At 38.7% G+C, this 27,306-nt stretch overlaps 1 protein-coding gene across 1 annotated transcript in view; it reads right to left on the reverse strand.

Moving 5' to 3' along the window:
• Window positions 1-9,986: 9,986 nt before the first annotated feature.
• xxylt1 (xyloside xylosyltransferase 1) overlaps window positions 9,987-27,306 on the reverse strand; it is a 47,966-nt gene continuing 30,646 nt past the window's right edge. Inside the window, exon 5 of the mRNA XM_088913353.1 lies at window positions 9,987-12,403. Within this exon, the coding sequence (XP_088769479.1) occupies window positions 12,007-12,403 (397 nt within the window). The 3' untranslated portion in view covers window positions 9,987-12,006. The remainder of the gene's footprint in view (window positions 12,404-27,306) is intronic.

Raw genomic sequence — 27,306 nt, forward strand, 5'->3', positions numbered from 1 at the left:
TCTCTCTCTTTTAGCAAGGCACTAAGAATAAAGGGAAAAAATGCTGTAAGACATTAAGAATACTGAAGGCATTCATCTACTGACTTGAGAACATTTTCTTTCTTTGCATGAAAACAGAACCTTTAAATCACATGACTTCATCATAAATGAATGCTGATGTTTGTCTGGTTCACTTTCTCCAATGTCAAAAGCTTCTAAGAAAGAGCACAGTGTCATTCTGTTTCTCATTGTGTGTTTTTAGGAAGAAATAGACTTAACTAAAACACCTTAAAACACAGAAGTAAGTGAATCAGTTATTTGAACCCAAATGCTGTATGAATGCCCAGAAAACAAGGCTTTACACCTGACCATCTGAATGTTACAATCAAGAAACATCTATCATCTATTATATAAGATCAGGAACTAAGCAGGCACAATATCTTTTGCAAGAGAATTCAGATCTGTCTTTGATGTTTTTCAGAAGTGCATATGTATATTGTATATAATGTATATGGAATATGTATACATGTATATGTATATGGAATGTATATAATTTTGAAATAAAGGATTTGCACACTATAAAGATAATGGCTTGGCTTAGCCAGCACAAGCACAGCAGCCACTGTTTAGCTTCTTACATGTCTAAGATAATCTGAAGACAAGAATGTTTCACACTGGGACAGGAAATCTGCGGACTGGATGAACAAACAGCTAGGCACTTTCATCTGTTAGAAAAAGAAATCAAGATGCTATATGGAAATGGTCCTCATTTTCAACAAGCAGTTCAGTACGTAAGCAGACATGAAGCCTTAAGGGGTAGTCGCTAAGCAAATGGGCTATTTTTACATACACACAACAGGAAATGGGAATGAAGGAAGTTGGGGTTGTTATACTAGACAGACCCCCTATGAGAGTACCTTGCCAATTAGATCAGCAGTCATTTTCAAGTCTATGGTTAGTGCTTTGAGCTGCAAAGTTTATATATCGTTTGGTAATTTTTCTACTTAGGTGTTTATTTACGGCTTTTATTTTTACATTTTGAATGAGAAAAGCAGATAATATAAGTATATACTCATATACTGTATATATGTACTTATATACCACAGCATATACAGTACCACAATCAGTATCTTGGAATACTGTTTAAAGCATTGTACTAGATTATGTGTATACATATTTATTAAACATACAACCATTTCAACCTCTTCAGCCAAAACCCATAGGACAAGATCAATACTTGAAAGTGACAATTGTGTTCTCATGGATGCAGAATACATTCTGTACAATAAGCTTTATAGCAGCCACAGCATTGCACTGGCAGTCAATTATGCACGATTAGAAAAACAGGCTTTTGTCCGTTCACACATCTGAATTAATTGATTCTTTCAAAATTTTGTACCATTTGCCATTTGGTAGAGATCCACCATTTAAAACAAAAATCCAAAATCAAATCACAGAAAATGTATTTCAAGGACTCTATAGCATGAAGTAATTTTTGCTAGTACTGCATGGCTAGTGAAGCATTAAATCAAGTCTTTCTGAAAATTTTGAGGTTCCTTATAATGTAATTCTCCAAAGAGACAATACAATATTCCTTCTGTTCACTAGCAGCTGCATAAGTCAGCATAACATCAGCAAAAACTGGCCAGATCTCAAGAACTGATATTCCCACTGTTTGCTGGAAAAAACAGGAATCAATCCAACACACAATTTACTGAGTTGAGAGCTGATGTAAAAGTTGCACTCTTTCAGTGGATAATACTACAATGTAATGTTAACCTTTACAAGCGACTTTACCCTGTTACAGATTTTATAAGGTTGAATCTCAACAGCCACTTTGAAAACAAAAGGAAAAAACAAACACCCAAAGTACATGCAAAACAAAGCAAGTAACATAGTGCATGTGCACACAAGGTAACAAAAGAAAAAAAAATGGAAAATTTGCTGTTGCCACAGAATTCTATGCCAATTATCATAGGCCTTTATTCTTAATGCACTGCAATACAATATATCTTATATGTATGTATATGTATGTATTTTAAGAAGCACCACTGTACAATACATAAACACATGGATTGTCGCATTTCTTCTTCCTGCTCATTATACAACAGCAAACAAACCAAGTTCCAAGAAAAAAAACGATGACTAATTCTGGACAGGTCAAAAAAAAATCAACAGACAACCTGAAATGCTGAAAAAGAGTAAAACAGAACTCCACTATAAACCTGAACTTGACCCCCTTAACCTGCTTGGAGCTGCTCTGAGATGACTGGCTCACAGCTGCAGAAGAACAATGAGTCAGTACCAGCTGCAGCTGTGGGCTGTCGAGGAGAAGAGCACTCAAACAGCTGCAGCATCAGCATCACAGCCATCGTACAGTGTATACAATGTACCTGGAATTACAACTTCACTACAAACAATGCTAGAGACTGCAAATAGTGGTCTTAGCCCTACTTGGAACACAACATGTGCACAAGAGTAGTATGTATATCCTGTACTGTATAGCACTGTATATTCCAAAAGCAGATGAGGCCAGGAACCAAGTGACTTAAAATAATGGAACAACACATATAACCGTAACCATGGTAGCAACTATTCTCTCCTAAGCTAAGTCAAGATGGAGATTTAAAATTCTTTTGGTGAGAGTGATTATCAATGCTGTTGAACATAAAAAACTGTAGGGAAAAAGTCAAATGCATGAAGAAGCATGTTACAGATTTTGATCTTTTGTCTGGTTCCTACAGTACTTCTTTTATGACCCTGGAAAACGTTTCTTTCATATCTACTGCTTGCTAGCGCCCGAGAGGTTTGCTGACCTCCTTTTCGTTTGTCTAGCAGTAGTAATCGGCTGTTTCGGCGTGTTGCTTTTGTTAATGCCTTCATTGGCATTTTAATTTCATAGCCCCGCTGCAGAGCTGCCTTTGACAGCCGCCATTCATTTTTCCTCGCGAGGTGTCAGCTGTGCCCTCCAGCAGCACTGCCATGCCAGCATCGAGAACGGAAGAATGCCATCTGGCATGGCACAGCTTTTTACTAAACCCAAGGAAACATTGTGGCATATTTTCACATTAGCACCTGCATGGTGCCACAGTCGCACGCAGTCACGTATTAGTAACTAGTGACAGTTGTTTTTTCTAAAAAAAAAAATACATCTTTGATACTACTTTTAACAGAATTTAATAAAATACCAAGAAGTTATAAACAACTAAAATGGATGGTACAAAGGAAGGCCTCTGAAAAACGGTTGTCTTAACTGAATACCAAAGAGAGCAGTAGAGAAAAACAATACTTCCAAAGTGAATAAGTGACTTAGTAACATTGCCTCCAGACAAAAGACAACAGTAGGTTACCAATACGTATGAATACTAATTAGCTTTTTCAGCTATAAGTACAGTGATACTATGCTGATGAGTCCTAATTAAGGCAGAAACAGCTGCCCATGGATACTTACTTTAAATATACATGAATTCAAAGTCTACTTTATACAGTTCTACTTTCAAACAGTGTGAATAGTATTCCTATAATTATATAACTATATTGTGTAACATTGTGATAAATATATAATTCATGTTATGTTATTAACAATTCATATCGACTGCAGCTCTTAGACGTATAACACTGACTGGAGTTTCTTACAGTTAAGACTCTTGTGTTTAAAATAAGCTCTTAAATGTAGTATCTTTAATTCTTCATATATTCAATATTTTTGTCATAATACCCTTTCTGCTTTTCACTCAGCTTAAATTTTCTTTTCATTTTATGCAGCATGTCTGCACATGAACCTGGACTCGAAGACTAAACTTGTAAAGGCTGTGACAGCTTGACACAAACCCCGTGTTATTGCATTTAATAACGTTAACTGAGACAGGAGGGCTGTTTTTTTTCCCCCACCAAAACATGTAAGGCCGAGCACAACAAAATCTGAATGATTCTCACGGCAACCGTCTATGCTGCAACACTCTCGGACACATTGACCGACTGTCAAGTGTCCAGTCTGTGAAATTGTGCTGAGGTCAGGCCTTGTGCAGAAAATAATGTCAGATTAACACAAAGCTGAGCCGAATGCACTGCAGGACCAAACTCGCTTCCCACTCACGGGCTGACTTCACAATCTAAAGAGGAAGGACGGAGAACCACTTTCAGAAATCCCCATTTAATGGAGTTATAACAGAAATTCAGGAGGAAGGTTAGATCCTAATCTCGCACACTTCCGCTCTCCTGGATATACACATCTCGCACCCAGGACTTTCCGGAGTGCATCTTTGAAGTCAACAACAATTATATTAAGGAAACATTCTGATCTTATAGTTCACTTATAGTTCACTATGCAGCAGCTTTCTGATAAAAAAAAATTTCAAAACCATCCAAGAGATATTATTAATATTGATAATAATTGAAATATAATCTCCATCCATAAACATAATTATCTAAATGTTTAAACAATACATTGTGTTGCAATTGTTTGTAACAGTTCATGGGTTCTGTCCAAGAAACAAAGTCAGTTTTTCTTTCCTGCTTTCAAACAAGGATGGGAATGATTTGCGGACAAACAGGAAAAAAGTACAGCCTCACCAGCTCAGAAAGAAAGCACGTAAGATTTTGTTGACAACGACAGAAGAATACAATGAAACAGCATGGAGCTTCCGATATCACCTTCTACTTGCAGTATTTCATAAAACAGTGTAATACAAAATCATATTAAAGCACAAAAAGCAATCAACGTAGCTGGATTGTGATTTTGTGAAAAATACTTTTTCCCCTTAAAAAAAACAACTAAATTTCTACGAGTTTGTGGTTTCGGCCTGCAAGTTACTGTGCGTGCACACACACACAAATATCTTCTGCTTCAAATACACTCTTGTGACTTTCCCTCACTTTGATCAGAATCCAAAGTAGTCATGGGGTTTGTTTCACAATAACACAAAACAGTAGAATGCAGTAGAATGGAATGTCTTATTCATACTGTTACCTGACGAGCCCTGGTGGTTTCATCACAGCATTTTCTGGAGTGCACTGTCCCCCAAAACTCTGGACCCCCTCAGGCACAGCTGCCATGCCCTATGTGCAGAGCAGACCTCCTGCCTTCCACCCAGCTTCACAGCTTCAGGCCCTGAACTGCTTTCTCCGGCGCATTCCTTCACAGTAGCCCAGATGGCTCGCTCGGGCAATGAGCGCAACCGCTTGGATTGAGCGCAGGAGAACAGCACTTGCCAGAAAAACAAAGAAAAAACAGGCCAGAGCCCAGAAATACATGAAAAAGAACCACAAAAAATAAAAACGTTGTTCCTTTGATGTAATTTCCTTTTCTGAAAGCAAGAGGCCTTTATATAATTCCAGGTCAGCTTGGCTTGGCTTGCATGTCTGCAGTGTTTTTTAGTTTTTTTTTTTTACTTATAGTACTTGGGAGTATTTTTTAAATATCGACTCAATTTGGAGTTACCTAGTTTTCGGAGTCGGCTGTTTCACTCAAAGCTGAGAGGATCCTGGCTCCACCATCCCAGCAGATCTCAACCCCACAGTCAGCCACTGATACTCATGGTAGGCCAGCAACATCGCCCAGGCTCACACTGGGACACAAAGTGCACCCGGGGGTCAGAGCAAGCACCTTTGTTTGTTGAACCGCGCAGGGGCTTCGGACGTTTCGGCAAACCAGCCGTCACTCGGCTTGCCGACTTCTCTCCTGCTCCCCCTTCTTGAAATGTCACGGATTCCACCGGGGCAAGGTCACCGAGTTTTGCCTGTTGCAGTTTGTGGGGTTGATTTGGCCCGACTTCATGTAATTAAATCCAGTCACCCTGTTCTGCTTTCTTCTCGGAATTATCATTACTACAGTAAACATGAGAGTGGGCAGAGGGGCTACTCAGCCACTTGTCTTGGGCACCCCAGGCTATTCAGGGCTCTCACTAGAATAAAACATCTCATTTTACTACAATGGAAAATTACCCTTAAGGAAAAAGAGAGGGATAATTGCACACAAGAGGGCAACAGGGACACGGCCTCTGGTTAAAGGATATGGCTTTGTGTGACTCAGATGTAATGTCATTAGAAAGTGACTGATTCATTACGGCTCTTGCCATCCTAGCTAAATACTACAATCTGTTCTATAGACACTCGAGCAAGGCTGCTCAAGGGTTCCTTAAGAGAAATTTATATAAATGATGTGTAATAAGCGCTGGAAAAAACAAGACGAGCAGAATCACAACAACTGGCATTAAAGTATGCAACATGAGCAGGTAATGTAGCTACAGAGTGCCTAAGCTTTATAGATCCTGGTTTTCAGTTCAGTATTGAACATGAATTCATTAGAAAATCTTAGTTGTGAACGATTCACTATCTGCTAAGGATAGATCGAATAAAATAAAGACCTTCTTGGCAATAAAACCAAAATAATTATACAAGCAATGAGTGCAAGTAATAGGCAACATTTATAACTGGAATATTTGTATTCATAAATAAGGAGAAGTAACATTTCTCCTGTCTTGGACAGGATATATTAAGTTTTCTAAATCAAACTGAACGTCACATAGAAAATACAGGATATTACAAGGGACCAACTTAAACAATGGAAAACAGTATATGAAATAATCTTTTTGAGGAGTTAAAGAGAAAGCAGGGAACAAGTATATTTTACCAATTCAAATGTCACGTTGACGTTCAGATTGGAGTTAAAAACTGTTCTTAGGCAACTTCTCAGACTTGATCTTGGCATGAAATTTAACACTTTTTTTCCCCATCGCACTTTCTTTTGACCTTTACTTGTTGATTTGACCTTGAAGCACATTACATGAATGCTTCTCTAGTTTAAGTTAATTTACGGATCTTTAATCAGGGAAAAACAACCTTCCTATGTGCACAATCTATTGCAGTTCTCCATCTCATCTTACAATTTAATTAAACCTTTCAGGAACAAAATGTGTTCTCAGGTGCAATTTATATCAGTTAGTCAGTGCTAATGAGTAGAGTAATTTGCAGAATAAGCTGAAATTATTCAGCTTCATATCTGAAGGTTTTGATTTGTACGGTTATTGCTTGATACGTGATCATGTACTAATATGTCCTATAATGTACAACATTAATTGTTTTGTTCACTGAATGTGTACTCAAATGATTATCTGGTTAAACAAAGGATAATACAGATAAATGCAACCATACAGCTCTGGTACACTGAAGGAAAAATAGAACCTTTTACCTGTGCATTTGTAATATATACTTGACAGAAATAGCTTTGTAATAATAGGAGATTTATTTTTCTCAACAAGCTGTCTGCAGTTCTAAAATGTAATAGTATGGAGAAATGGGCATTAAATTAAAATAAGAAAAATATTGAAACTCAATGAAATGCATACCTGTTCTTCAATGCAAACACAATCCTTCAGAGCAAACAACACCGTTAATTCACAACATTTTATTTAGCTCAATTAAAAAAAAAAAGATGTTTATAGAGTAGCAGTCATCTTTAAACTTAAATCAGGAAAACCACAGCTTTTGAGATAGAAAATTACCTTTCAACATAATCAGTCACATCAGTGTTGTGACAATTACAATTAGAACATTTCTGGAATCAAAAGTTTCCACTCTCAACTTATTAGTGTTATATAATTCAAACCTTGAGAAACCTAGTCTTAAAATAGAACTATACATGTCTAACATACACACATTCCTGGTCGATGTCTTAATGCCAAACAGCAGTGGTCTTTAAATTTAAATAAAAAGAGTTAATCTTCTGTCATACAATTCTCTGTAAGACACTCTAGTACTTGTTTTAAGATTTGCAAGTAAAATACTACTTGTTTCCACATGGTTTTCCGTTCTTGACCCAGTTCCTGCAGTAGTGTAATGTTGCAAAGAAAGCTAGTGCTGTTGGTCAACATCACAGCAAGTTTCACATGTAATGTAAGAATTTCATGTGACCTTTTTGTAACATGATATAGGTACAACTGAACACTGATAGCAGTTTTCATTAACACTGTTGTGAATATAAATTATCCTAAAAATAGACAAATCAACTGTGGAAACCTTTAATTACCAAGATTTACTGCAAGTTTAATTTTGTGCTAGTTCCGCAGCGAGCCAAAAAATCTTTGATATCTTTTTTGACACAATCATTTAAATGGATTTTTCTTTGGGTAAAACCTTTGTTGGAAGAACACAATTTCGGTAGGTCCATATTTTAGTTTTTTCATTCCTTTGTTCTCCGTGGTTATACAGGCCTAATGTGCGTCAATGTTCACAAACCAAAAAGGACACAAATGTTAAAAAACTGAGATTAGTTGTCATAAAGTAGGTTTCATGCTTAAAAAAGCAAAGCCTCGCTCTGATTTGTAATAAGCCTGTCATTTTAAAAATGGATAAAAACACAGCACTCTGTCAGACTCCAAAATCCACGTTTTTTAACATGAATGTCTCCTGAGACATACAAAAAATGATTTATGAGCTCAGCCTTTTCTGATGAATCATGAAAAAAAAATAAAAGTGGAAATACAATATGCACAGACTGATGACTTTGCACTCCTTTTTACACAGCCCAGACATTTCCATAGGATTTTTCAAGGTTTTTCATATTAAGAAATGTGCTGCAGTGATCCATCAGCTCCATGCAAGAAATGGGTGGGTGACAATGTGTGGGATTGTAATAGAGTTCGCACAGCTTCTGCAATCAGTACAGAGAGGAAGAAATAAAAAAATATCCCTCTAAGCAAACCTGAGTCCTCCCAATGTTCTTTTCATGGCCTATAGCTTAAACCTGAATAAAAGCTTAAATTCATCAAAACAAATCCGAGGCTACTAAAGAAATTGGGAAAATCAAAGCATTATTCTCAATTCAGCCAAAACACATTTCTGCGTGTCCAAAGGCAGCACCTACAGCTCCACATTCTTTAATAACTTTGGGTCGAGCAGCCAACAATATATCTGTCCCAGAACTTAAACAGCAAGAGAATATGCATAGAAAACTTCAGGCAGGACCTTCACGGCTCTGGAATGAGTTCTTTTGTGCCTCTCCGTCATCTAAATCTACACAGAAAACTAAGAACAGGGGAGAAATGAATTGGTTTTCCCGCTTGAGCTCAGAATGCATTTGATAATTCTTGTAAATCTCACAGTAATAGTACGCATCATATAGGCAATACTGCTGTCAATACAATGGGGTCAGCCTTAAACTTACAAAACGTTTTTAAAAAGTACTGTTCTGAAGTTGTGAGAGAGTGAAACGAAAAATAGAGTGAGAATAATGCTGAACACAGATAGGAAAAATCATATCATAGCTCAATTAACTGGAAAAAAAAACAAAAACTTAAGCAGTTTAATAGATGGAGTCTGTAGACCAGTAGGAGGCACTCTTCCTTCCAAACTAATGTCCGAGTAGAGTACTGTGCCGTGAGAGGCATCACCTCTCGGACATGAAGTTAAACCAAGGTACTGACCACTTGGTCATTACAGATCAGCTCGCAGTGGCTGCAGTAGCAGGACGGTAAATCAGTGAGCAAGGAAGCCGTTCTCTTTTCTCCACCTGATCTGCTGTGCAGTGTGCAGTGCTACATGTCACCCTGGGAGGCCCAGCACTTCAGTGGTAGTTGAAATGTGCTCCTCCTGCATGTATAGTGCTTTGGGGTAAAACATGCAAAATAAATAATAATAATAAAAAATTATTTCCATAATTGCCTTTTGCTTTCTATTTGAGTGATGTAAAAGATACAGTACACTGGCTTTGAAGCACTGGAACTAACCAGCAATTCTGTCTTCATAATCCCACTCTCTCAGATTGATGGTGACTTGTCACAGGAGAAGCAAACACCTCTTTTCCATGAAAGATTGGAGTTAGTCTATCGGTTACTGCTCCATGACGTTTTTTTTTTTTAACATTCAACATTTTCCTGTTTTGCCAGTGGGGAAATGTTTTTCAGTGCCACTTTAGCTTCACTACATACCTTGTGTATCGGTGCCGTGTACTAAACAGCAGAAATTATTGTAAGACATGGTTGAGAGAAACAAGTCCACAAGAGAGTAATACAAATGTGAAACACATTCATTGAATCCCGTTTGTGATTTAAACCACTTTTGTGATTTGTGGATTCTGGGGAATATGACAACAATTTAGCTTTTTTTTGCATTGAAATACATTTGAATAGATATTTATAATTTCAATACATAATGGGAACATTTACTGTGCTTTTTTTCTTTATTTATTAGTCCCCCATGCAATCTGTGCATGGCAATATTATAAAACAGATGACACATAAAACTTGCATTCAAGAATACAATGTAAGTAACACTATATATCGGTATAATAACATTCCTTTCCATATGAGGGAAAGGTGTTGGAAATTTAAACACGGAACAACAGATGAGGTACCAGGAAGTGCAAATTTACAACAAAAAATAAGAAATGAAGACACCCATCACGGGATAGGTGACAAACAGTACTGAATAAATAATCTCCTCATGACCAGGTCTGGTTTCTTTGGGTTTTAAAATGTTACGTTCATTGGTCTCAAGTGACTTTTTTCTTCCTTCACTTCAAATTCTATTGCTTGCCATCCTTAAGAAAAGGAAGAATTTTAGAATCTCTTCTCAAATTTTTACATCCAGTTTTTAAACAATATACATTAAATGGCACTTGATAAAATTACATTTGGCAACATGAGGACAAAAGCTCAAACACAACACTAACGTGTTTTGTACATGTAAAAAATGTCTTGCATCAATCTCGATCAAGAAGGGGGTTGGAGGGATTTTATCTTTTCCAAAAGCATCGGTTCAACCAGAAAGGTGATAACCAGTAGCTGCAGCCCTAGAAAACTGGAATACGTTTACAGTTTTGTTCCTAGTTCTTCCTTCCTTTCATTAATCTTATTTTCACACTTTCTACGCAAATTTGTCGAGGTCTTAACTAAATTTCTTTAACATGGAACCGCATAACTTTAGACACTCCTTAATAAACCATCAAGCTGAAGAGGAACACAAGTGTTTTTTTAAATGGAACTATAATGGAACACTGACTGGCTAACATTGCAGGTTGACTACACAAGTGGTATTTGCTCTAAATAAAAACTGCATAATTAAAAACCGTGCAACACAATCATGGTGAAAAATGAAAATTCCACATTCCAGAGCAGCAACTAGGTTAACATTTAAGCTTTAATTTTCTTCACAACTTAATGACATAACATAATTAAACGCTTGATTGAATAACAGGCATTCATATTGGTCTCTTCTTCAGCTGCAGTAAAAACTTCACACAAGTACTATATCCTTTGCATTTGAAAAGGGTGTAGGGCTAAATTTGTTCTTTTAAAAGAAGATCCCTCTATTTTACATATAAAAGTTTTTGATTCCACACATCTTACACTGCTATATGTTTCTCACCATGGTGCATCTTGTGTAAATTCACTCTTTCATTGTAACCACCTAGTACTTATCCATTATGGATGGGGAAAACAACCAGGTAATTGCATAAAACATCTGTTGCCTGGCCAGCAAGGTGTATCAATGACTATGTGCAGTAGGGTAATACTGCATTTATCCGCGTCCAAATGAAAAAAATGACTAAATGGAATAATGACTTTACTGTAGCTGCTGTTTGTAAAGCTGCTCCATTTTAGTCAGCATCTCCCTGGTCTGATATTTTATGGTAAACCAACTGACTCTTGTGAGCAGACAACTTACTTTTCAAAATTAAACTGCCATCGTTCATCACCACCTGCGCCCAGGTGGCTAAAACTAGTGGGACCTGCCTTCTGCACCGTATTGCTCCACACATACTCACATACTCTGCAGCCTGCTGGTGTTTTACTAGAGGCCAAACTGAGCTGAAAGACTGGAGCCCAAAACATTTTCACACCTCTGGCGGAAAAGTCTTGCTGCAGTGAGCTGGAGTCAGGAACGAGATCGGTACTGAAGAAAGGACTGCCACAGAGCCCGCACAACGGAGCAGCAGATTTAAGAAACGCGGAGCACGTGCTGGCTAGGCTCCCTGTTCCAAGCTCCCGCCGGGATGAAGCCGGCAGCGCCTCGGGCAAACTGAGGGACTCAGTCGTCCGGGATGGGGGTGTTGCAGTTGCCATGGTAGATTCTGACAGGCAGGTCGCACTGGTAGTAGAGCTGGAAGACGTCCCCGTAGCCGTGCTCCCTCCACCAGGCGCAGAGCTGGCGGTTCCAGCCGCAGTCCAGCGTGTGGAAGAGGCCCGGGTGCTCCATGCCGATCATGGTGAAGAAGTCCTGGTCCCCCAGGTGGCCCTGGAAGTGGTACTTGTCGGCCAGCCGCGCCACCCTCGCCGGCTCCAGCAGCTGGTTGTAGAGCGCCGAGCGCCTCATGGCCTCCAGGTCCAGCAGCATCACGCCGCTGTTGAAGCCCGGCTGGCCGTCGGGAGGGGGGCCGCCCACTGCGGTCTTCGGGTTCTCCCGCCGGTATTGCCAGAAGGTGTGCCTGAAAGCCACCGAGAGGGCAAAAGCGCAATTCAGACAAGAAAAACCAAAACTTCCACCTGCGCCACTTTCAACAGCAGCGCGTCCTTATTCTACAAGGCGAGGGCTGCAATTCCCAAATCCTTTTTTTCCTGGGAGAAAAAGAAAGGGAAAACCCAAAACATTCTTACGGTTGGCTTCCATTCCACATCCATCTCCTGTCGTGCAACAGTGCATGTCAAGAAAGACCAAGTCAAATGTTTGTTTTTTTTCAACCAAATCATTCATAAAAGTAAATTTCAGTCTCATCTTTCACCAACCATCCTGCAATATCTGTATCCTCTGCATCACCAGGCACAAGTACTCACGATGTTGGAACATGGTTCAAGGTGATTACAAGCAGATCAGGTTTCAGATATCATATGAGCGGTACTCCTTGCCTTGGCTGTAACATGGTGAAATAATAGGAAATATTTTTACATCTCTGCTAACATTTGGGAAGCAAAAAAACTGTTTAAATAAGTAACCGCTGAATCCTCTTTATCAAAGGCACATTTTACTAGGTAGAATACACTAACATGCAGCAGCATGATGCTTTTGTTTGATGAAAACCACTACTGTGGCATGTACAGGCACCTCTATTGCCACCTAACACCGCTTCCTTAAAGTCTTGATTCTCTGCACACTGACACTTTCAAGCTGTGCCACATTGGGACAAAATGACAGTACATTTTTAAACAAATGAAACCATAAAAGCAAAAACCACACAAGTTATCTTATTTCAAACAGATCTGCTTTCCATCCCAGGCAGTAATGGGGGGAAAAAGTTCACTCCACCACACTGTACCATTCAGTTTGTTAAAGAATTCATTTAAAATAAAAAGAAAAAGAAAAAATTCTAAATGCAAGTGTATTATAATAGTAACAGGAAATGAACGATCAAAATGGTGGGATTATCATGGGCCGATTTCTTAAGTCTTGACCCACCTACAATTACAATATCAGACAAAACACAGATTTGCTAAACCTTCCCATCCCAAAGTAAATATTGTGAGGTGGACTTAAAACCACAATTGGGAGTTCAGAGCTAAAATTCAGATGCAAAAATAACATGACAAGAAAAGGGCAAAAGGCCCGAAACACTGTCAAAGTTCTGCATATATTAAAGGAGCAATTCTATTTTTTTGCAAAAGCTAGCTTAATTGTATATTCTTTAAAAGCTCGTTACGAATAAAAAGCATTGCGCTATCCAGACTGTTTTTTTAACAATAAGGAATATTAACTGATTGCTACTTTCCAAACAGAAGACCAGAGAAAGTGCAAGTGGGTGGAAAAACTCCACAAAATTACTGTCCCAAGACAGCTTAAAATAGGTAAAACACGCAAAGGCAGTTCAGCAAGATCCCGTAAGAGCTGTTTCACATGATGGTGAAAGACATCTGCCCAGGAAAAGATGACAGTTCAATGTTTTCGCCCATTGCGATACTGAGCACACTCTGTCTCCATTTAGATTTTCTCCAAAAAAAAAAAAGTCAAGCAAATACAAAAGAAACACAAAAACAAGCAAGCAAGAATTGCTAGCCTATCAAAAGACAATTGTTTGAAACAGTTTCCTTTCCAGGACTATTAGTAGTTTCTTTCCTTTTTAGATTCCGAGATGAAATTGAATGTTTTCGTCTTGCTTCTAGATTAATTTTCTGTTTTTCCTTGGTGAAATAACCTCCGGAGTTATTCAGTTTTTGTTAACGCAGCTTTTCAAGCGGAATGACACTCTTTTTGGACAAACAGGCTCATCTCCATCACTGGAGTTACAAATTCAATGTGGCAAAGGTACTCTGAACCAAAGTAGTGTCAGAAGAGTAAAGGAGAATGTTTGGTTTACTTCTTGCTGTCGGCAAAGAGCACTAATTAATAATAATAATAGCTTACACTTATATAGCGCTTTTATGGACACTCCACTCAAAGCGCTTTACAGGTAATGGGGACTCCCCTCCACCACCACCAAAGTGCAGCATCCACCTGGATGATGCAACGGCAGCCATAGAGCGTCAGAACGCTCACCATACACCAGCTCTCAGTGAGGAGGAGAGCAGAGTAATGAAGCCAATTCATAGATGGGGATTATTAGGAGGCCATGATTGGTAAGGGCCAATGGGAAATTTGGCCAGGAAGCTAGGGTTACACCCCTACTCTTTTTGAGAAACGCCCTGGGATTTTTAATGACCACAGAGAGTCAGGACCTCGGTTTTACATCTCATCCGAAGGACAGATATTATAAAATATTATTTTTGTCACTCATAATATTTCCAAATGTTGCATTTTTTACATTTCATAATCAGAGACGACAGTAAATAATTAAACAAAAACTGTTTCTGGTTTAACTATATATACTTCCCACAGCTTGATTATTTTTCATTAATTTCATTAAACTCTGCAAATCCTTTACAAATCCTGTACTGGAGTCCTGTTCAGTGAAAGTGTATAATGCCAGATATTGCCATTGTTATTAAAAGTCAGAGCTGTGCTTTACCAAGAACACTTGTCGTTAAGAGGTGTCCAATATTACAAGCATTCAGAAGAATCTACAGGAAAGGTTGAATGTTAAAGCCCTCAATTTTCAAAAAATCCACAGTACGTTCTGTTCTGTTCTTTTACACTGAGGTAGGTGAATTCAGCACAAGCCTATTTACATAATTCTACTGAAACACAGTCTGATGCATCTAATATACATTTTAATTACTATTATTAAAAGTAAAATAAAAATGAACCACCTTCAAACTGTTTCACACACTGTATAACTAAAGGTCAGCTGAAGGCTGTTAGATGATAATAAAACAGAAAAGGACCCTGGAGCAACAAGAGAAGGCAGAAGTAAACGAATCTCCCACTGTTTTCAACACTAACAGAAAGAAGCTTAGGATAAAGTCATCCACCCCAACTCATTTGGTTGTTTGAACGAGCCAAAGTCTATTTCAATCACTTCCTCTTCAGGTTCAACAGTATGGTTGGATAGTTGTTAGAAACATCCACAACTCTTTGTACAAATATCTAGAAAGGGTATGAGCTTTAAGAATTTGACTGGGCAGCTTGTTCCACACTTTCACAAATCCTTTGGGTAAAGTGCTTCCTGCTCTTGGTTTTAAATACACTTCCACTTCGCTTTCACCTGCATCGTCTGGTTCATGTTCCGATCTTCATTCTGAAGATGTGCGCTATGCTGCCATTATACAACAGCTCGGCCAGGAGCGACTCATGTGAAGAGATCAATGACTAGTCACAGCAATCTTCAGTCACTATAAATTCCGTTTACACAAGAAAGTTCAGTATTCCCTCAGTTAAAATACTGCACTTTCTGACACGTTCAGAGCTTTTAGAAGCAGGTCACTGACATTTACATAAATGGTCTTCTCCATTATAATGTTTTCCTTTCTGCTTTATTTCACGTGGAAAAAAAAAACTTTTGTTGGGCGATACGTGCTGCACTCGATGAAGAGGAAATAGGTTTGCAAAACGGAAAATCCAGAATAATTTATACTGTACTTAAGGATAAAACTGTGAATGACACCTTTACGGCTAGAAACAATAACACTTAAAAATATTTTTTGAAAAGAACGTAACAAGTTTGACCTGGAATCTTTTTTTAAACTTAACCAAGTCTCATATTGTAATCCTGCAAAAGCTTATTCTATTACAGGGAAGGGTATATTTGAACACCATGTTCCTAAACTCAGGTGATAAACAGGTCATAAAAGAATTTCCTAGCAACAACACATTAATTACAAAGACTGGGCCAAGATCGGAAAAATCCACACTTAAAAAAAAAAACTTTTAAGTCCTGCATGTTCTTTTCACGTCGAAACATGTTTGCGCAACACTTAAAAGTCAAAAACAAAATAAGGCGAGAGAGGAGTAACCAGTGTTTTTCCACCTTGAATACTCTAGGTAAATTTCACACTTGGCTTTCTAGGGAATTGATTTTCTCAGAAATGGCAACAGTACTCTGCAAGGCACACCTGGCAAGCAGATGCTTTTCATAAAGACCTGCTCTATAAAACCCAGTTCTCCAAGACTGGGAACAAATATTCATATACAGGGAATCAGCAAGCCCTCAGATGTAGAATATTAATATCAGCATACTCCATGGGCACATTCTATACGCAACAGTGTTGCCTAGGTGTGAAGGTCATCTTTCAGTAGGCAACATTACTTACAATTACAGTACGTTCAGTTCCAAAACTGGAGTTACAATGGAACATTAGTGGCCCCAGCTGTAAATAAAAGCCAGACGTACAGGATACATTTATTCGGTTTTTATTTGCAACATATACTGAAAATAAAAGGATATGCCACAGTTGGATCCAATGCATTTAATTGAATGATTTATTTTAGTTGTTTTTTTTTCCTGTGATTTGACAACACACATAAAAGATTCCAGTATGTAACGTATCACTCACTACACTGAAATTACCCACATCATTACACTTCAGCATAAGTAACATCTTGGCACACATTGCCTTCTGTCAGGGTTGTCAAGGACAAAATAGTACTTACCTATAAACACTATTTTATAGGCCACCAGCACAAATACTGGAAGATGAGATTAAATACTCATATATACTCACAGAAGATGAGATTTTGTCTCCCAGATGTGCACGTTGCCCCTGAGTGGTCTTCGAGCATGCAAACCATTAATGCATCATTGTCGCTTCACTGGAGTCTTATGCAGACCCTTTTCATGCAGACAGCAAGGTACTAATCATTTTGCTAAAGTGTGGGTCATTTCTTATAGTTTCTTCTGCTATAGCAACTTTAGTCTCAAGGAACATCGGTGGTCTTGGGCTGGCTTGGTGACCCATTAATGCTCAGGACATGGCCTGCTCAGCTTCCTGGTTTGTCTGGACAAGTCAGCAGACTGCTGCAGCTCATTATGTGGGTTTATCAAAAACAGGCCACCTTAATTTTTTTCAAGCTGGCCATCTGCTTTAGTCACATCTACAGGGTTTTGTTGTATATTTTACTATTCTTGCATTCATTAAAGTCTTGTCTTTATAGGTTCTTTACAGAAATTCTGAACTCTTAACACTGAACATCTCATTCACTTATGAAATTGCAGGACTTCAACTCAGTATTTTGTTATCTCAAGGAATAATGCTACCAAAATAATCAGCAAGCCTCTGTGCTCATTATTTGAAATATTTATAACATTATACATGTGCCCAACGAGCTACTGATGTAAAACGCACTTGCATTTGAACCAGGGCTCAGTGACACTGAGCATGTTACAGAAGTGACATCACCCTCATGAACCCTAGACAGTACAGAACTCTTCCACAGCTGAAGACCTGCTTTGGAATAGTAGAGATCTCCTCTGTGCAGTTAGTGATGCATCAAACCCACAAGGATCCAAAATCAAATCCCAGCTGGGGCACAATGCAGCAGAATGGCATACATTTAATCCCACATCACAAGGATGCACAATCCTCCACAGTTCTTATCATAAAAACATACACTACCCAAGTCTTATACAGTGGACATGCACATCATGTACTTAACAGCTTACACTAACAGCCTAACAAGAGCCTACTGTATGTAAGGCTGCCTGTGAGCACTCTCAACATTAATGCGAGTGCTCACAGTGAGCACTAACTGGGAAAGCAATCCGAGGTGCTTTCATTTCCTCGAAGGACAGGGCATGTCATCTTTAGCGTCCAGTTCATATAACCAAATTACTCTCATATCTTTGACAGTGTGTTTTTTAAATGGGCTTTTGAAGGGGAGGGCATCTACAGCCAAGAGACTGATGGCGTAAATCAAGACTGTGACATTTGCCAACTCCAGCTGCCATTTCACAGTCACAGCTCTGAAATGGACAGAGACTAGGCTGGGCCTGAGGTTAGCAATGATATCTTCATGCTGCTGAAACAAAACATTTGTTATTGCTGACCTGGCGTCTGAAGTATCTGAAGAGCCGGAGCACGTCTCAGACATCATTCTGCATGTCATACTGACCAGAATGCAGCTAATTTCACTGCATGCGAAATGAGACTGATGGCTCATCACTCATGTGCCTACAATTCTCACAGTTATATAATTAAAAAACACTGTATTCTTAGTTTGGGTTTAAAGGGTAGCGGAAGAAATAAGAAATGCACTTAACTACACACTACCCCCAAGTCAAAACTAAATGGATATAAAGCCAGTTATCTAAAAAACTGGGACAGACTTGTTCATCACAGGAAACATTTGAAAAAAAATCCATTATAAGTTCTATATTAAGTTGAAGGACTTATATGATGGAGAATTTCAAAACGCCAAATTGTCTTCAATAATTATTGTGCTGCAACAATTTATGTTTTTGCATTCCACCTGCGTGAATATGCATAAAGCCTAAACCAATTTCACATTAAATTCCAATAAGTCTGTTCATTGGTTTTTCATGATATACTGAAGTCGTTTGCTTTAGACTACCACATCTGACAGGACTGGCGTAAAGCTGCTATCAGAAACAAACACACTGAACCACAAAGGTGCAGTCCAAGCAGTCATCACACTTGTTAAGACCCCAGGTGTCTAGGGGTAAAGGGGTGTAACATTTAGGATAATTCTTTTGGAAACAGGTGGGTTCTGGTGAGGGACTAGGAAGCATGATAGCAAAGGTGGGTGCAAAAGTGATGATTTTAAATTGAATAAGTGACTGGTAAGACACTGTAACACACAGGGTAAAGTGTGAAAGGAAAAGAAAATAATAAACAAAATGGAGCTGGCTAGGAAAGTGAGGGAAAGCTAACCTGACTACAAAAGAAAACCCGAAACACACGGTCTTCGGCGTCTTCAACACCCTAGTTAACCTCCACTGACTACCATAAAAGACAAATTTCAGTCACCCGTACTAAACTAGTGTACTAATACAAAATCAACTAAGTGTGTAGAATGTACCCAACAACCTAAACTAACCTTATACACAAAAGTTCACACAAAAACACAAGTGAACTATGAATACAAATAAGGGAAAATGAGAGTAATCAACAGGAACAGGGTACAAAAGAACACAAAGGTTGAACATAATACGTTAGGGCAAGGTAATAGCAAAACAAGGATAAACACACAAACAAACGAAAGTACAAAGAAACGAACAGAAACCAACAAAACAACAAAGCCGAAGCTATACAAAAATACACACACACAAAGCAAAACAAACCAACAAAGCCAAAGCAAAACCAAACGGGACCAAAGTCAAACGAAAGGCCTCTCCTTCAGAAAACCTCCATGTTATATAGTGAATAAGATGCATCCTGATTGGCTGAGAAGCTAATTGATCATGATGTCATATGAAACAGTGGTGTCATGATGGGCCAATGGGGAAGGGAGAACAAGCAAAGGTCAGCAGTGTGGAACATAAAAAAACCACACACAGACCACACACTGGGACGTAACACCCTGAATGAGATGAACGCAATGCCTTGTTGAAACAGGTTAAAAATGTGCTTTTTGTGCGTTTTACTGCTTTAGTCATAACTGATTGACCTTAATAAGCCGCTCAGCCTCAGATGCGTAGGGATTATAAAACAGCACGGCGCTCCAGCAGATCACAGCTGGTGCCGAAGAGGTAAATACTTCTCACGGGCCACTCAGAGCGAAGGCGTGGGCGCTGTGCACCACGCGGCGTTCTCCCCACACGGCTCTGCAGATGGAATGCGAGAGCTGTGAAATCTGCCCCATCGCATGCCCTGCGGCAGGCTCCCGCGCAGACGTTTCTAGGCGAAGCGGGGAAGGCGTGCGGGCGATTTCGACAGGTCCCGATCCATCCCGGAGGAAGAGATTCCCGGCTTGCTCGGCTCGTAAAAAAGAAAGCGAGGATGTGACTGGATTAACAAAGTCTTGTGTTCCCTTGGCAACTGTTTAGATACACAAGAAAGGTAGGGAACGGCAACTTGTAAAGCCTCAGGCCAAGAGCTCCCCAGAGGCAGGAAAAAAACAGGACAAGATTCAGCAGGGAGTTCAGAACCAAGGCATTATCTGAGCCAGCTTTACTCTGACTGGGACTCTGGGGCTTAAAATAGTGTGAGTTAATGACTTATGATTTCCTATAATTTCCTACAACCCACTAATGGAAAGTGCTTTTGGAATAATGAGACAGGCCCACCGAAGCCTCGAGTCCAGGACAATTTGTGACTTTTGGTCGTCTATTACACTTTGCTTTGTTTCTTAGCTGAAAAGGCATATTGGCCCTTCAAAGAGAATTTGAGAGCATTCCAGAGCATGCTTCTAGTCCTGTTTAATGACAGAGGAGACATCAAATTTTTGATAATCTGCGCAATCAAAAAACTGAACACTTAAGCATACCACTTGTTCAGAAAAAACCCCAAAGAATATTAAAGAGTGCATAATCCATATTTCCTAATACATTTCAAATGCAATAGTTAGTGGCAAACCACGTATTTATTTTGTGATGGAAAAGGTGGCTATAGTTTCAAAAGTTCATTCAGGGATGATTTATTTTAATTTTCAGAATATCAGATCAGATAAAGAATATGTGCCCCTTAAAATCCTACTTATGCTTTGACATGGACAAATTGGGGCGAGATTTTAACAGGAAATGGTGGTTTATGATCTACAAACCTTCATGATTCTTCACTTCAGAATGAACAAATAAGGTCAGAACTGAGTCCATTTTATTAAAAATATTAGCTTGTAATTGTCTTATTTCTAGAAAGTAAACAAATATATTACTTGCAAACTGCAAAAAAAACTGATAATATATGATTAAGTAAATTGCCTCATAAAATTATACTGGGTCTCTATCTTCATACACACTGTAAAACTTTGCAGAATCACATCAAATCACTGCAAAAAGACCCAAAGTTGCCATGTTTGCACATACTGTAGGATCAGCAATGTTTTACAGTGGAAACTTCCGAACTGTTGTTCGCTTCAGGAGCAAGTGCAGTTGCCAGGCAAGTCGGCACCTGTTTGTGATGAACGCAGCCTTCCGTGGTTTTCATCCCAGATTTTTGTTTTCCCAAAGGTTGTTACACAATACACAAGTTTTCTTCGAAAGAAAAAAATTCCAGACTGGTCCAAATCGCCTGCCCTCCACAAGTCGGGGGGGGGGGGTGGGGGGGGTAATCTTTGGCAAACGCCAAACAGCAGATGTTTCACTTTAAAAATCTTTTGAAAAGCTCTGGACATTTGAGCCAAATAATACCCTGTGAATAGCATCTGCGGGAGCAACAGTCAGTGTTTTTGTTGCAAAGTAACAGAGCATTTGAACCAAAACATTTCAAGGATTCAGAGGTTCAGTTCAAGTTCTTGTTATCAGAGGAATTATTCCAGGATTTCAACGTATTAAAAACATGCAGCATTTAATAAATGCATGTTTAAAATATGTTAGGGATTTAATACCTTCAGATTTGTTTTCATATCTATCTGAACAGCTGTCAGATCCTCACAGCTATGCACAGCCATCAGTGAGGGGGCTGCCTAGGAACAAACAGAGGTTAATTTCATGCTGAACAGTGGAAGGATGAAAGTTTTTTTCTGCTCTATCACTGAATTTTTTAACTTTCTACTTTTCTGGATGGAAATAACTTCAACCTTTTCCTTCGCCATCATATTGAGATGGATGGAAGAGCCACACGTGTTTCACCCCCAAACTGGCGTTTGATTTAAGCCCGTACTATCTAAAAGGAAAATAAATCATAAAAAAGAAAGGAGTGTGTGATATTCTTATTTGCAGCTTCAATTACAGTTTTTAAACTAAGGTAATAAATATTGCAATATAAACCTCTTGTTCCATTTGACATTTGTCCCCCCCTAAAAAAAAAATAACATTCAAGTCAGTGTAATTTCATTTAAAAAGATTTGAGTGAAAAGGTACTGTATAAACCCAGTGCTGTCTTGGAAAGACAGGCGTACAGCAGCTACCTTCAAATTAACACTCAGAGCTGCTCTCATCTCAGGCTGGAGCATTGTCATTAATGGCACTTTCGTTGAAAACACAAAGCCAAAGGGAGGAAAAATGGTAATGTGTATGTGCACAGATGATAACTACAACTCCTTAAACACAAAGTATCTTATTACAGCACTGTACCTTGTGATCTTTGTGGAAAACATGAGCACAAAAACATCTAAGCCTTACATTTCCAGCAAATGATGTTCAAGACAATATTGTATCCAATTAATGTAACAGTTTCCCAGACAATTCCACAGCCTCACACAACTTCAGACCTGATAACAGGCTTTTTTGTTAACTGAAAAAAACAAATAGATTCATCTCAGTTATACAGCACACATACCACCGCAATAGGTCCAATTATATGGAAAAGGCACAAACTTAAGGAAACAAAAAGCAAAATGCAATTTAATTTCTTGCAGAATTTTTAGTGAATCACTCAGATGTTTTCTGCGTGATTCACTTCTGCTTTTTTCTCCATAAATGTCAACGTGCTATTTTAAAGACTTATCCAAGATATCCTGATTGCTAGGATGTAATGATGTAAGCATTAACAATGAAGCAAGCAGTAAAGCAATAAGCACTTAGGTGGGTGTAATCCATATAGACCTCACCATCTTCCAAGAGTGAAAAGACTGACTTCTGCTAGTCAGCACACACAACAAATTAGAAAAAGTCACCTTAAAAGGAACAACACAAAAATGTGAGGTACAGGAGTTAGGTAAATAGACAAACCCAAGATTAACACAAAACAGGAAATCAATGAAAATATGGAATTAAATATTCTTACGTTTCAGGTCACTACTTTCATACCAAAAGGACACACTCTGCCTTGTCCTAGCTAACAGCAGCAGGAGCTAAAAGTCTACGATCCTTAGCTATATGTATGTAGTATGGAGAGTCATTGAATAAAATATTTGCCATTTTTTTATACAAATACACAAAAAATGAACCCCTTAAAAGATGCTTTGAGAAAAAGGAGAGTTTTAGTTCTGGATAAGATTCAATAATACTGCTGGAAGACACAGACTATCCAAGACTAACAAAAAACCACAAAGTTAAGGGAAAGCTGCAAAATCCAGCACCCACAGTACTTCCACCTATTGTTCAGCATCACATCAGAACAACTCAAGTTACAATAATCAGTAAAATCTAAACCCCTGGGCTATCATGTGGCATCTTCATAAGTACAAATTCAATCTGCCAAAAAGCAACAGAATACTGTAAATTCCTCCAAGACTTGAAAGCATTGGAAAACAGCCACTTCTTCAGCTAAAGTGTTATATGCTAGTCTGTCATGAATATGAATCTTCAGAATGGCTCAAAGCAAAGGGAGAACACTTCACAATTCAACAGAGACTACTGCTTCCTTTTTCCCCCCAGACATCCTACAGAAACCCACAGTTCTTCTGATTTTTCAAAAGGACCTCTTTAATTTGAAAATCGGAATCGGGACTAGGAACTGCTCATTGCAGACCACTTTCAGTAGTAATAAATCATGACAATTTTCAGACTGACACGACAGCAGGAGCGATAGAGGAATGAGTGGGGCACGAGACCTTGTTGGTGGACTGTTATATTATTTTAACTGAAATGTTACTGCAGCTCCTGTCTATAGAAATATGTACACTTGTATTTCTTATAGCTGATACTCTGCCCCTCCTTCAGAGAGCTTGTGAAGGCATGCTGGCCAGGGTCTTCCTCAGAGACAGCTTCCTCCCCACCTACTGTACTGTCCAGTCTATCAGACCAAGTCCTGGCTTGAAATCTGTGACATAACATTAGCATTATGATTAGCAGCTGCAGTATTTAAAAAAATTAAAGATGTGGCTCTGGCAGGCAAGTCAGACATAACATTTTTTTCTATTATGAATATTTTATTAAGTATACGTGCGTGGCATACATGCACAGACAGTTCTTCAGTTCTGCATAATGCAGCCCATTAGGAGCCAGTAGCAGCACTGAGAGAGATGTAGCAAAACGATGCAGTGCTGGTACAAACTTTGCATAATTTGTTTCTCTTTCTTTTTTATTTTTTTTTTACAGGAGAACACTGATGGGTTTGATTAACATCGAGAAAACCTAGCTCTGTTTTTCCATTGCCTTTTTTGGTCCTAAAAGGTATATTCTGTTTCAGGGAATAACCTAGGAGAAAATACCATCGATTTGTCTGTCTTTTAATGCAGCTAAATCCGTGCAGCCAAAGCTAATTTCTCATAAGAAATGTATTTGCAACACCGAAATTCTGGCACCAGGATAAAATTGTGAGTGAGGCAGATGCTCTATTGGCAATGGGAATGGCTCAGGATTAAATTGGCCATTTTGACCAAATGACCTCGCTCCAACTTCTTAAGGTTACAAAGACATAATGCAACAACAAACTTTTGGAAAAAACCTGTTACTGCAGAAACTTAGATCCACAGGTATGTCGTTCGGCATTAGATGCAATAGACTAATAAGACTAATTAGCACTAGTAGCCCACTGGTTTGTTAGAACTTAATTAAACTGCATCACAAGAACATCACATACTGTAGCTATGCAGTTGCCGCACTGTTAAAAGTAATCACCTGTTCCCAGCACGCTGAATTTCACTGCTTCCCTCATTGTGTAGGAAATAATTAAACCTCATTTCTGGGTTAAAAAGGGCTGCAAACCTGAGTCAAAAGTTCCTAGAAGTAAGGTTTTCCTGAATTCTGAAAACATCACACCACTTTTACCGATATGCCCTACATGCACATAAACTCCTGTTGCACGAAATGCAAAGGCTTTAATAAAACCATGACGTGTGCTGTCCGGGATCTAGTTTTTTTTTTTGGTCATTGAGTTTTTAGCAAAGCCTACACTGTCCTCAAAAAGCATGAAAAGTGTTATCTGCCTTAGAGCAAGACTCATGTGGCACTTTTTTTCCATGCTGTATTAAGGCAGCCTTTTCCTTGGCTCACTTTTGTTAGAATTCAATTCCTAATACAGTGTGAGAGGCACTTTCCCAAAATACAGTTCTGTCACAGTCGGTCAGTTAGCACCTTCCGGACCAGGTCTGATTTATTTGACACAGTATGTCTATCAGTTTTAAGGTAAACTGGGAGAGGACGCATTTGCAAACTTCACACTCTTCATACTTTTTTTTTGTTTGGCAATTGTAGTGAAAACAAAAATAATTCACATTTTCTAGAGATTTCCAAAAAGTTTTGATTGGTTCTCTGGCAGCTACAACCTCTAACAGCTTTACAAGTGAGACTTCTTGCTAGTCTGCAAGATCTTGGAAGATGTCACAATGGGAAACGTTTTAATGATTGAAGTGAGACCAGCAGAACAGCGGTCCTGGAACACTGTGATTTAGTATGTCCACCACCTGCTCTCCTGCCTCATTTGCATCAGATCTCTTCAAGTTCAAATGATCATGTTGATTGGTGGCAGACTTCTCCAATTCATTTTGATAAGAAACCAGTTTTCATTTTCACTGCAGCTGGTAGTCCTTATTTTATTGCTTCCAGCCCTAACAAATTTTAATTAATTAACCGATTAACATCTGAGTGCTGTGGCAAGAAGTGGCAAAAGGCAATGGGACGACTTTTCAACTCCAACAACGATAGCCACTGCAAAAAAAAAAAAATCACAAAGCTGCATTCCTTCTCCACTCATTTCAAAACAATCAGTCTGCACTCTATGGCGTCATAGCAGCAGTAGATCAGCCTGAAATATAACCATACTTAAACAGCGAGGACAGTGTGCAACAAAGAACAGAGCACCTGTCAATTTAAGGTACGCATATTCTCAATCCACAAAAGAAGAAACAAAAGCAAAGGATCCATAATATTTACTGATATTTTCATAAAGGAACTCCTGACAGCATGAAAGACGTCATATCTACATTTCACAACAGACAGTTGTGGAACTTTTAATCCTCTCTCATCCAATGCAGATGTTTTTAGCCATTAAAAACACCTGGCCCAACTGATGAAACATACAGTTAATGACGTACAGGATCCTCAAACACGTTACCTGCTAATGGTCCGTAACACAGTATATTAGTGCTTTCCCCGTCCACAGAAGATGACGGATCCAAGTGGAACTGAAAACATGCCTAAAGGCTGACAACAGTCTGCATTCCTAAGCACTGCGCACTTCAGCGTTACCTGGAAACGGTACTGCTTCAATAATCTCGTTGTTTTTTTTTCCAAAACTGACAAGGCATAACACTGCCAGGGAGAAAGAACCCAGAACAGGCAGTCTTTCCTGTAGCTTTGATGGTATACTTTTAAAGCCTCAAGTCATATACATTAATCTAAAACCTCTTTGAATCCTTCTTCAATCATGACAAAAAAAAAAAGTTACTGAAAAGCCAAGAATGTGGTTTCTATACTTAAAAGCAATAATTCAAGAACTTTACAACAACTCATGAAAATCACACACAGTTCAAATAATTTACAAAAAACGCCAATTAGCGATAAGTAATATAATAATTATATTGTATTTCTATATATACACACACACTTTCCATGATCAGGTTTGTCATGTTGAATATGAATTTAAGATAAAACTTTACCAAAAAACATTCGAAATAATTCAATGAAATACTAACATAAGGTTAATAATTCAAGTAGGCCTTTAAGCCTTTCTGGCACATTTGGTATTTAGTAATTAATTGGTCTAAGGATCTTGCCCAGCTTTTTCTTAAAAAACAGCTAAGGTATCAGCTTCAACAGCATTCCCAACTCCCACAACCCTTTGGATTAAAAAGGGCCTCCTGTTCTTGGTTTTTACAGTATATGCACATCCATGCAATTTTAACTGCTCATTCTGAGGAGGTCCACTGTGTGGACTTTCAGGGCCTTTGAGGATTTTCTGCTCTTGTATAAGGTCCCATCACAGTCAAACTCTGAAGACTGCAGCTGGGGACGACTGGAAGTACAGGCAAGTGTACAGTACAGACACACCACCTGCACAGCTACCCCGACACATGCAGCCTCAC

This window comes from Atractosteus spatula, chromosome 4 (assembly GCF_055471065.1).
Source record: "Atractosteus spatula isolate fAtrSpa1 chromosome 4, fAtrSpa1.hap1, whole genome shotgun sequence".
NCBI classification, from domain to species: domain Eukaryota; kingdom Metazoa; phylum Chordata; class Actinopteri; order Semionotiformes; family Lepisosteidae; genus Atractosteus; species Atractosteus spatula.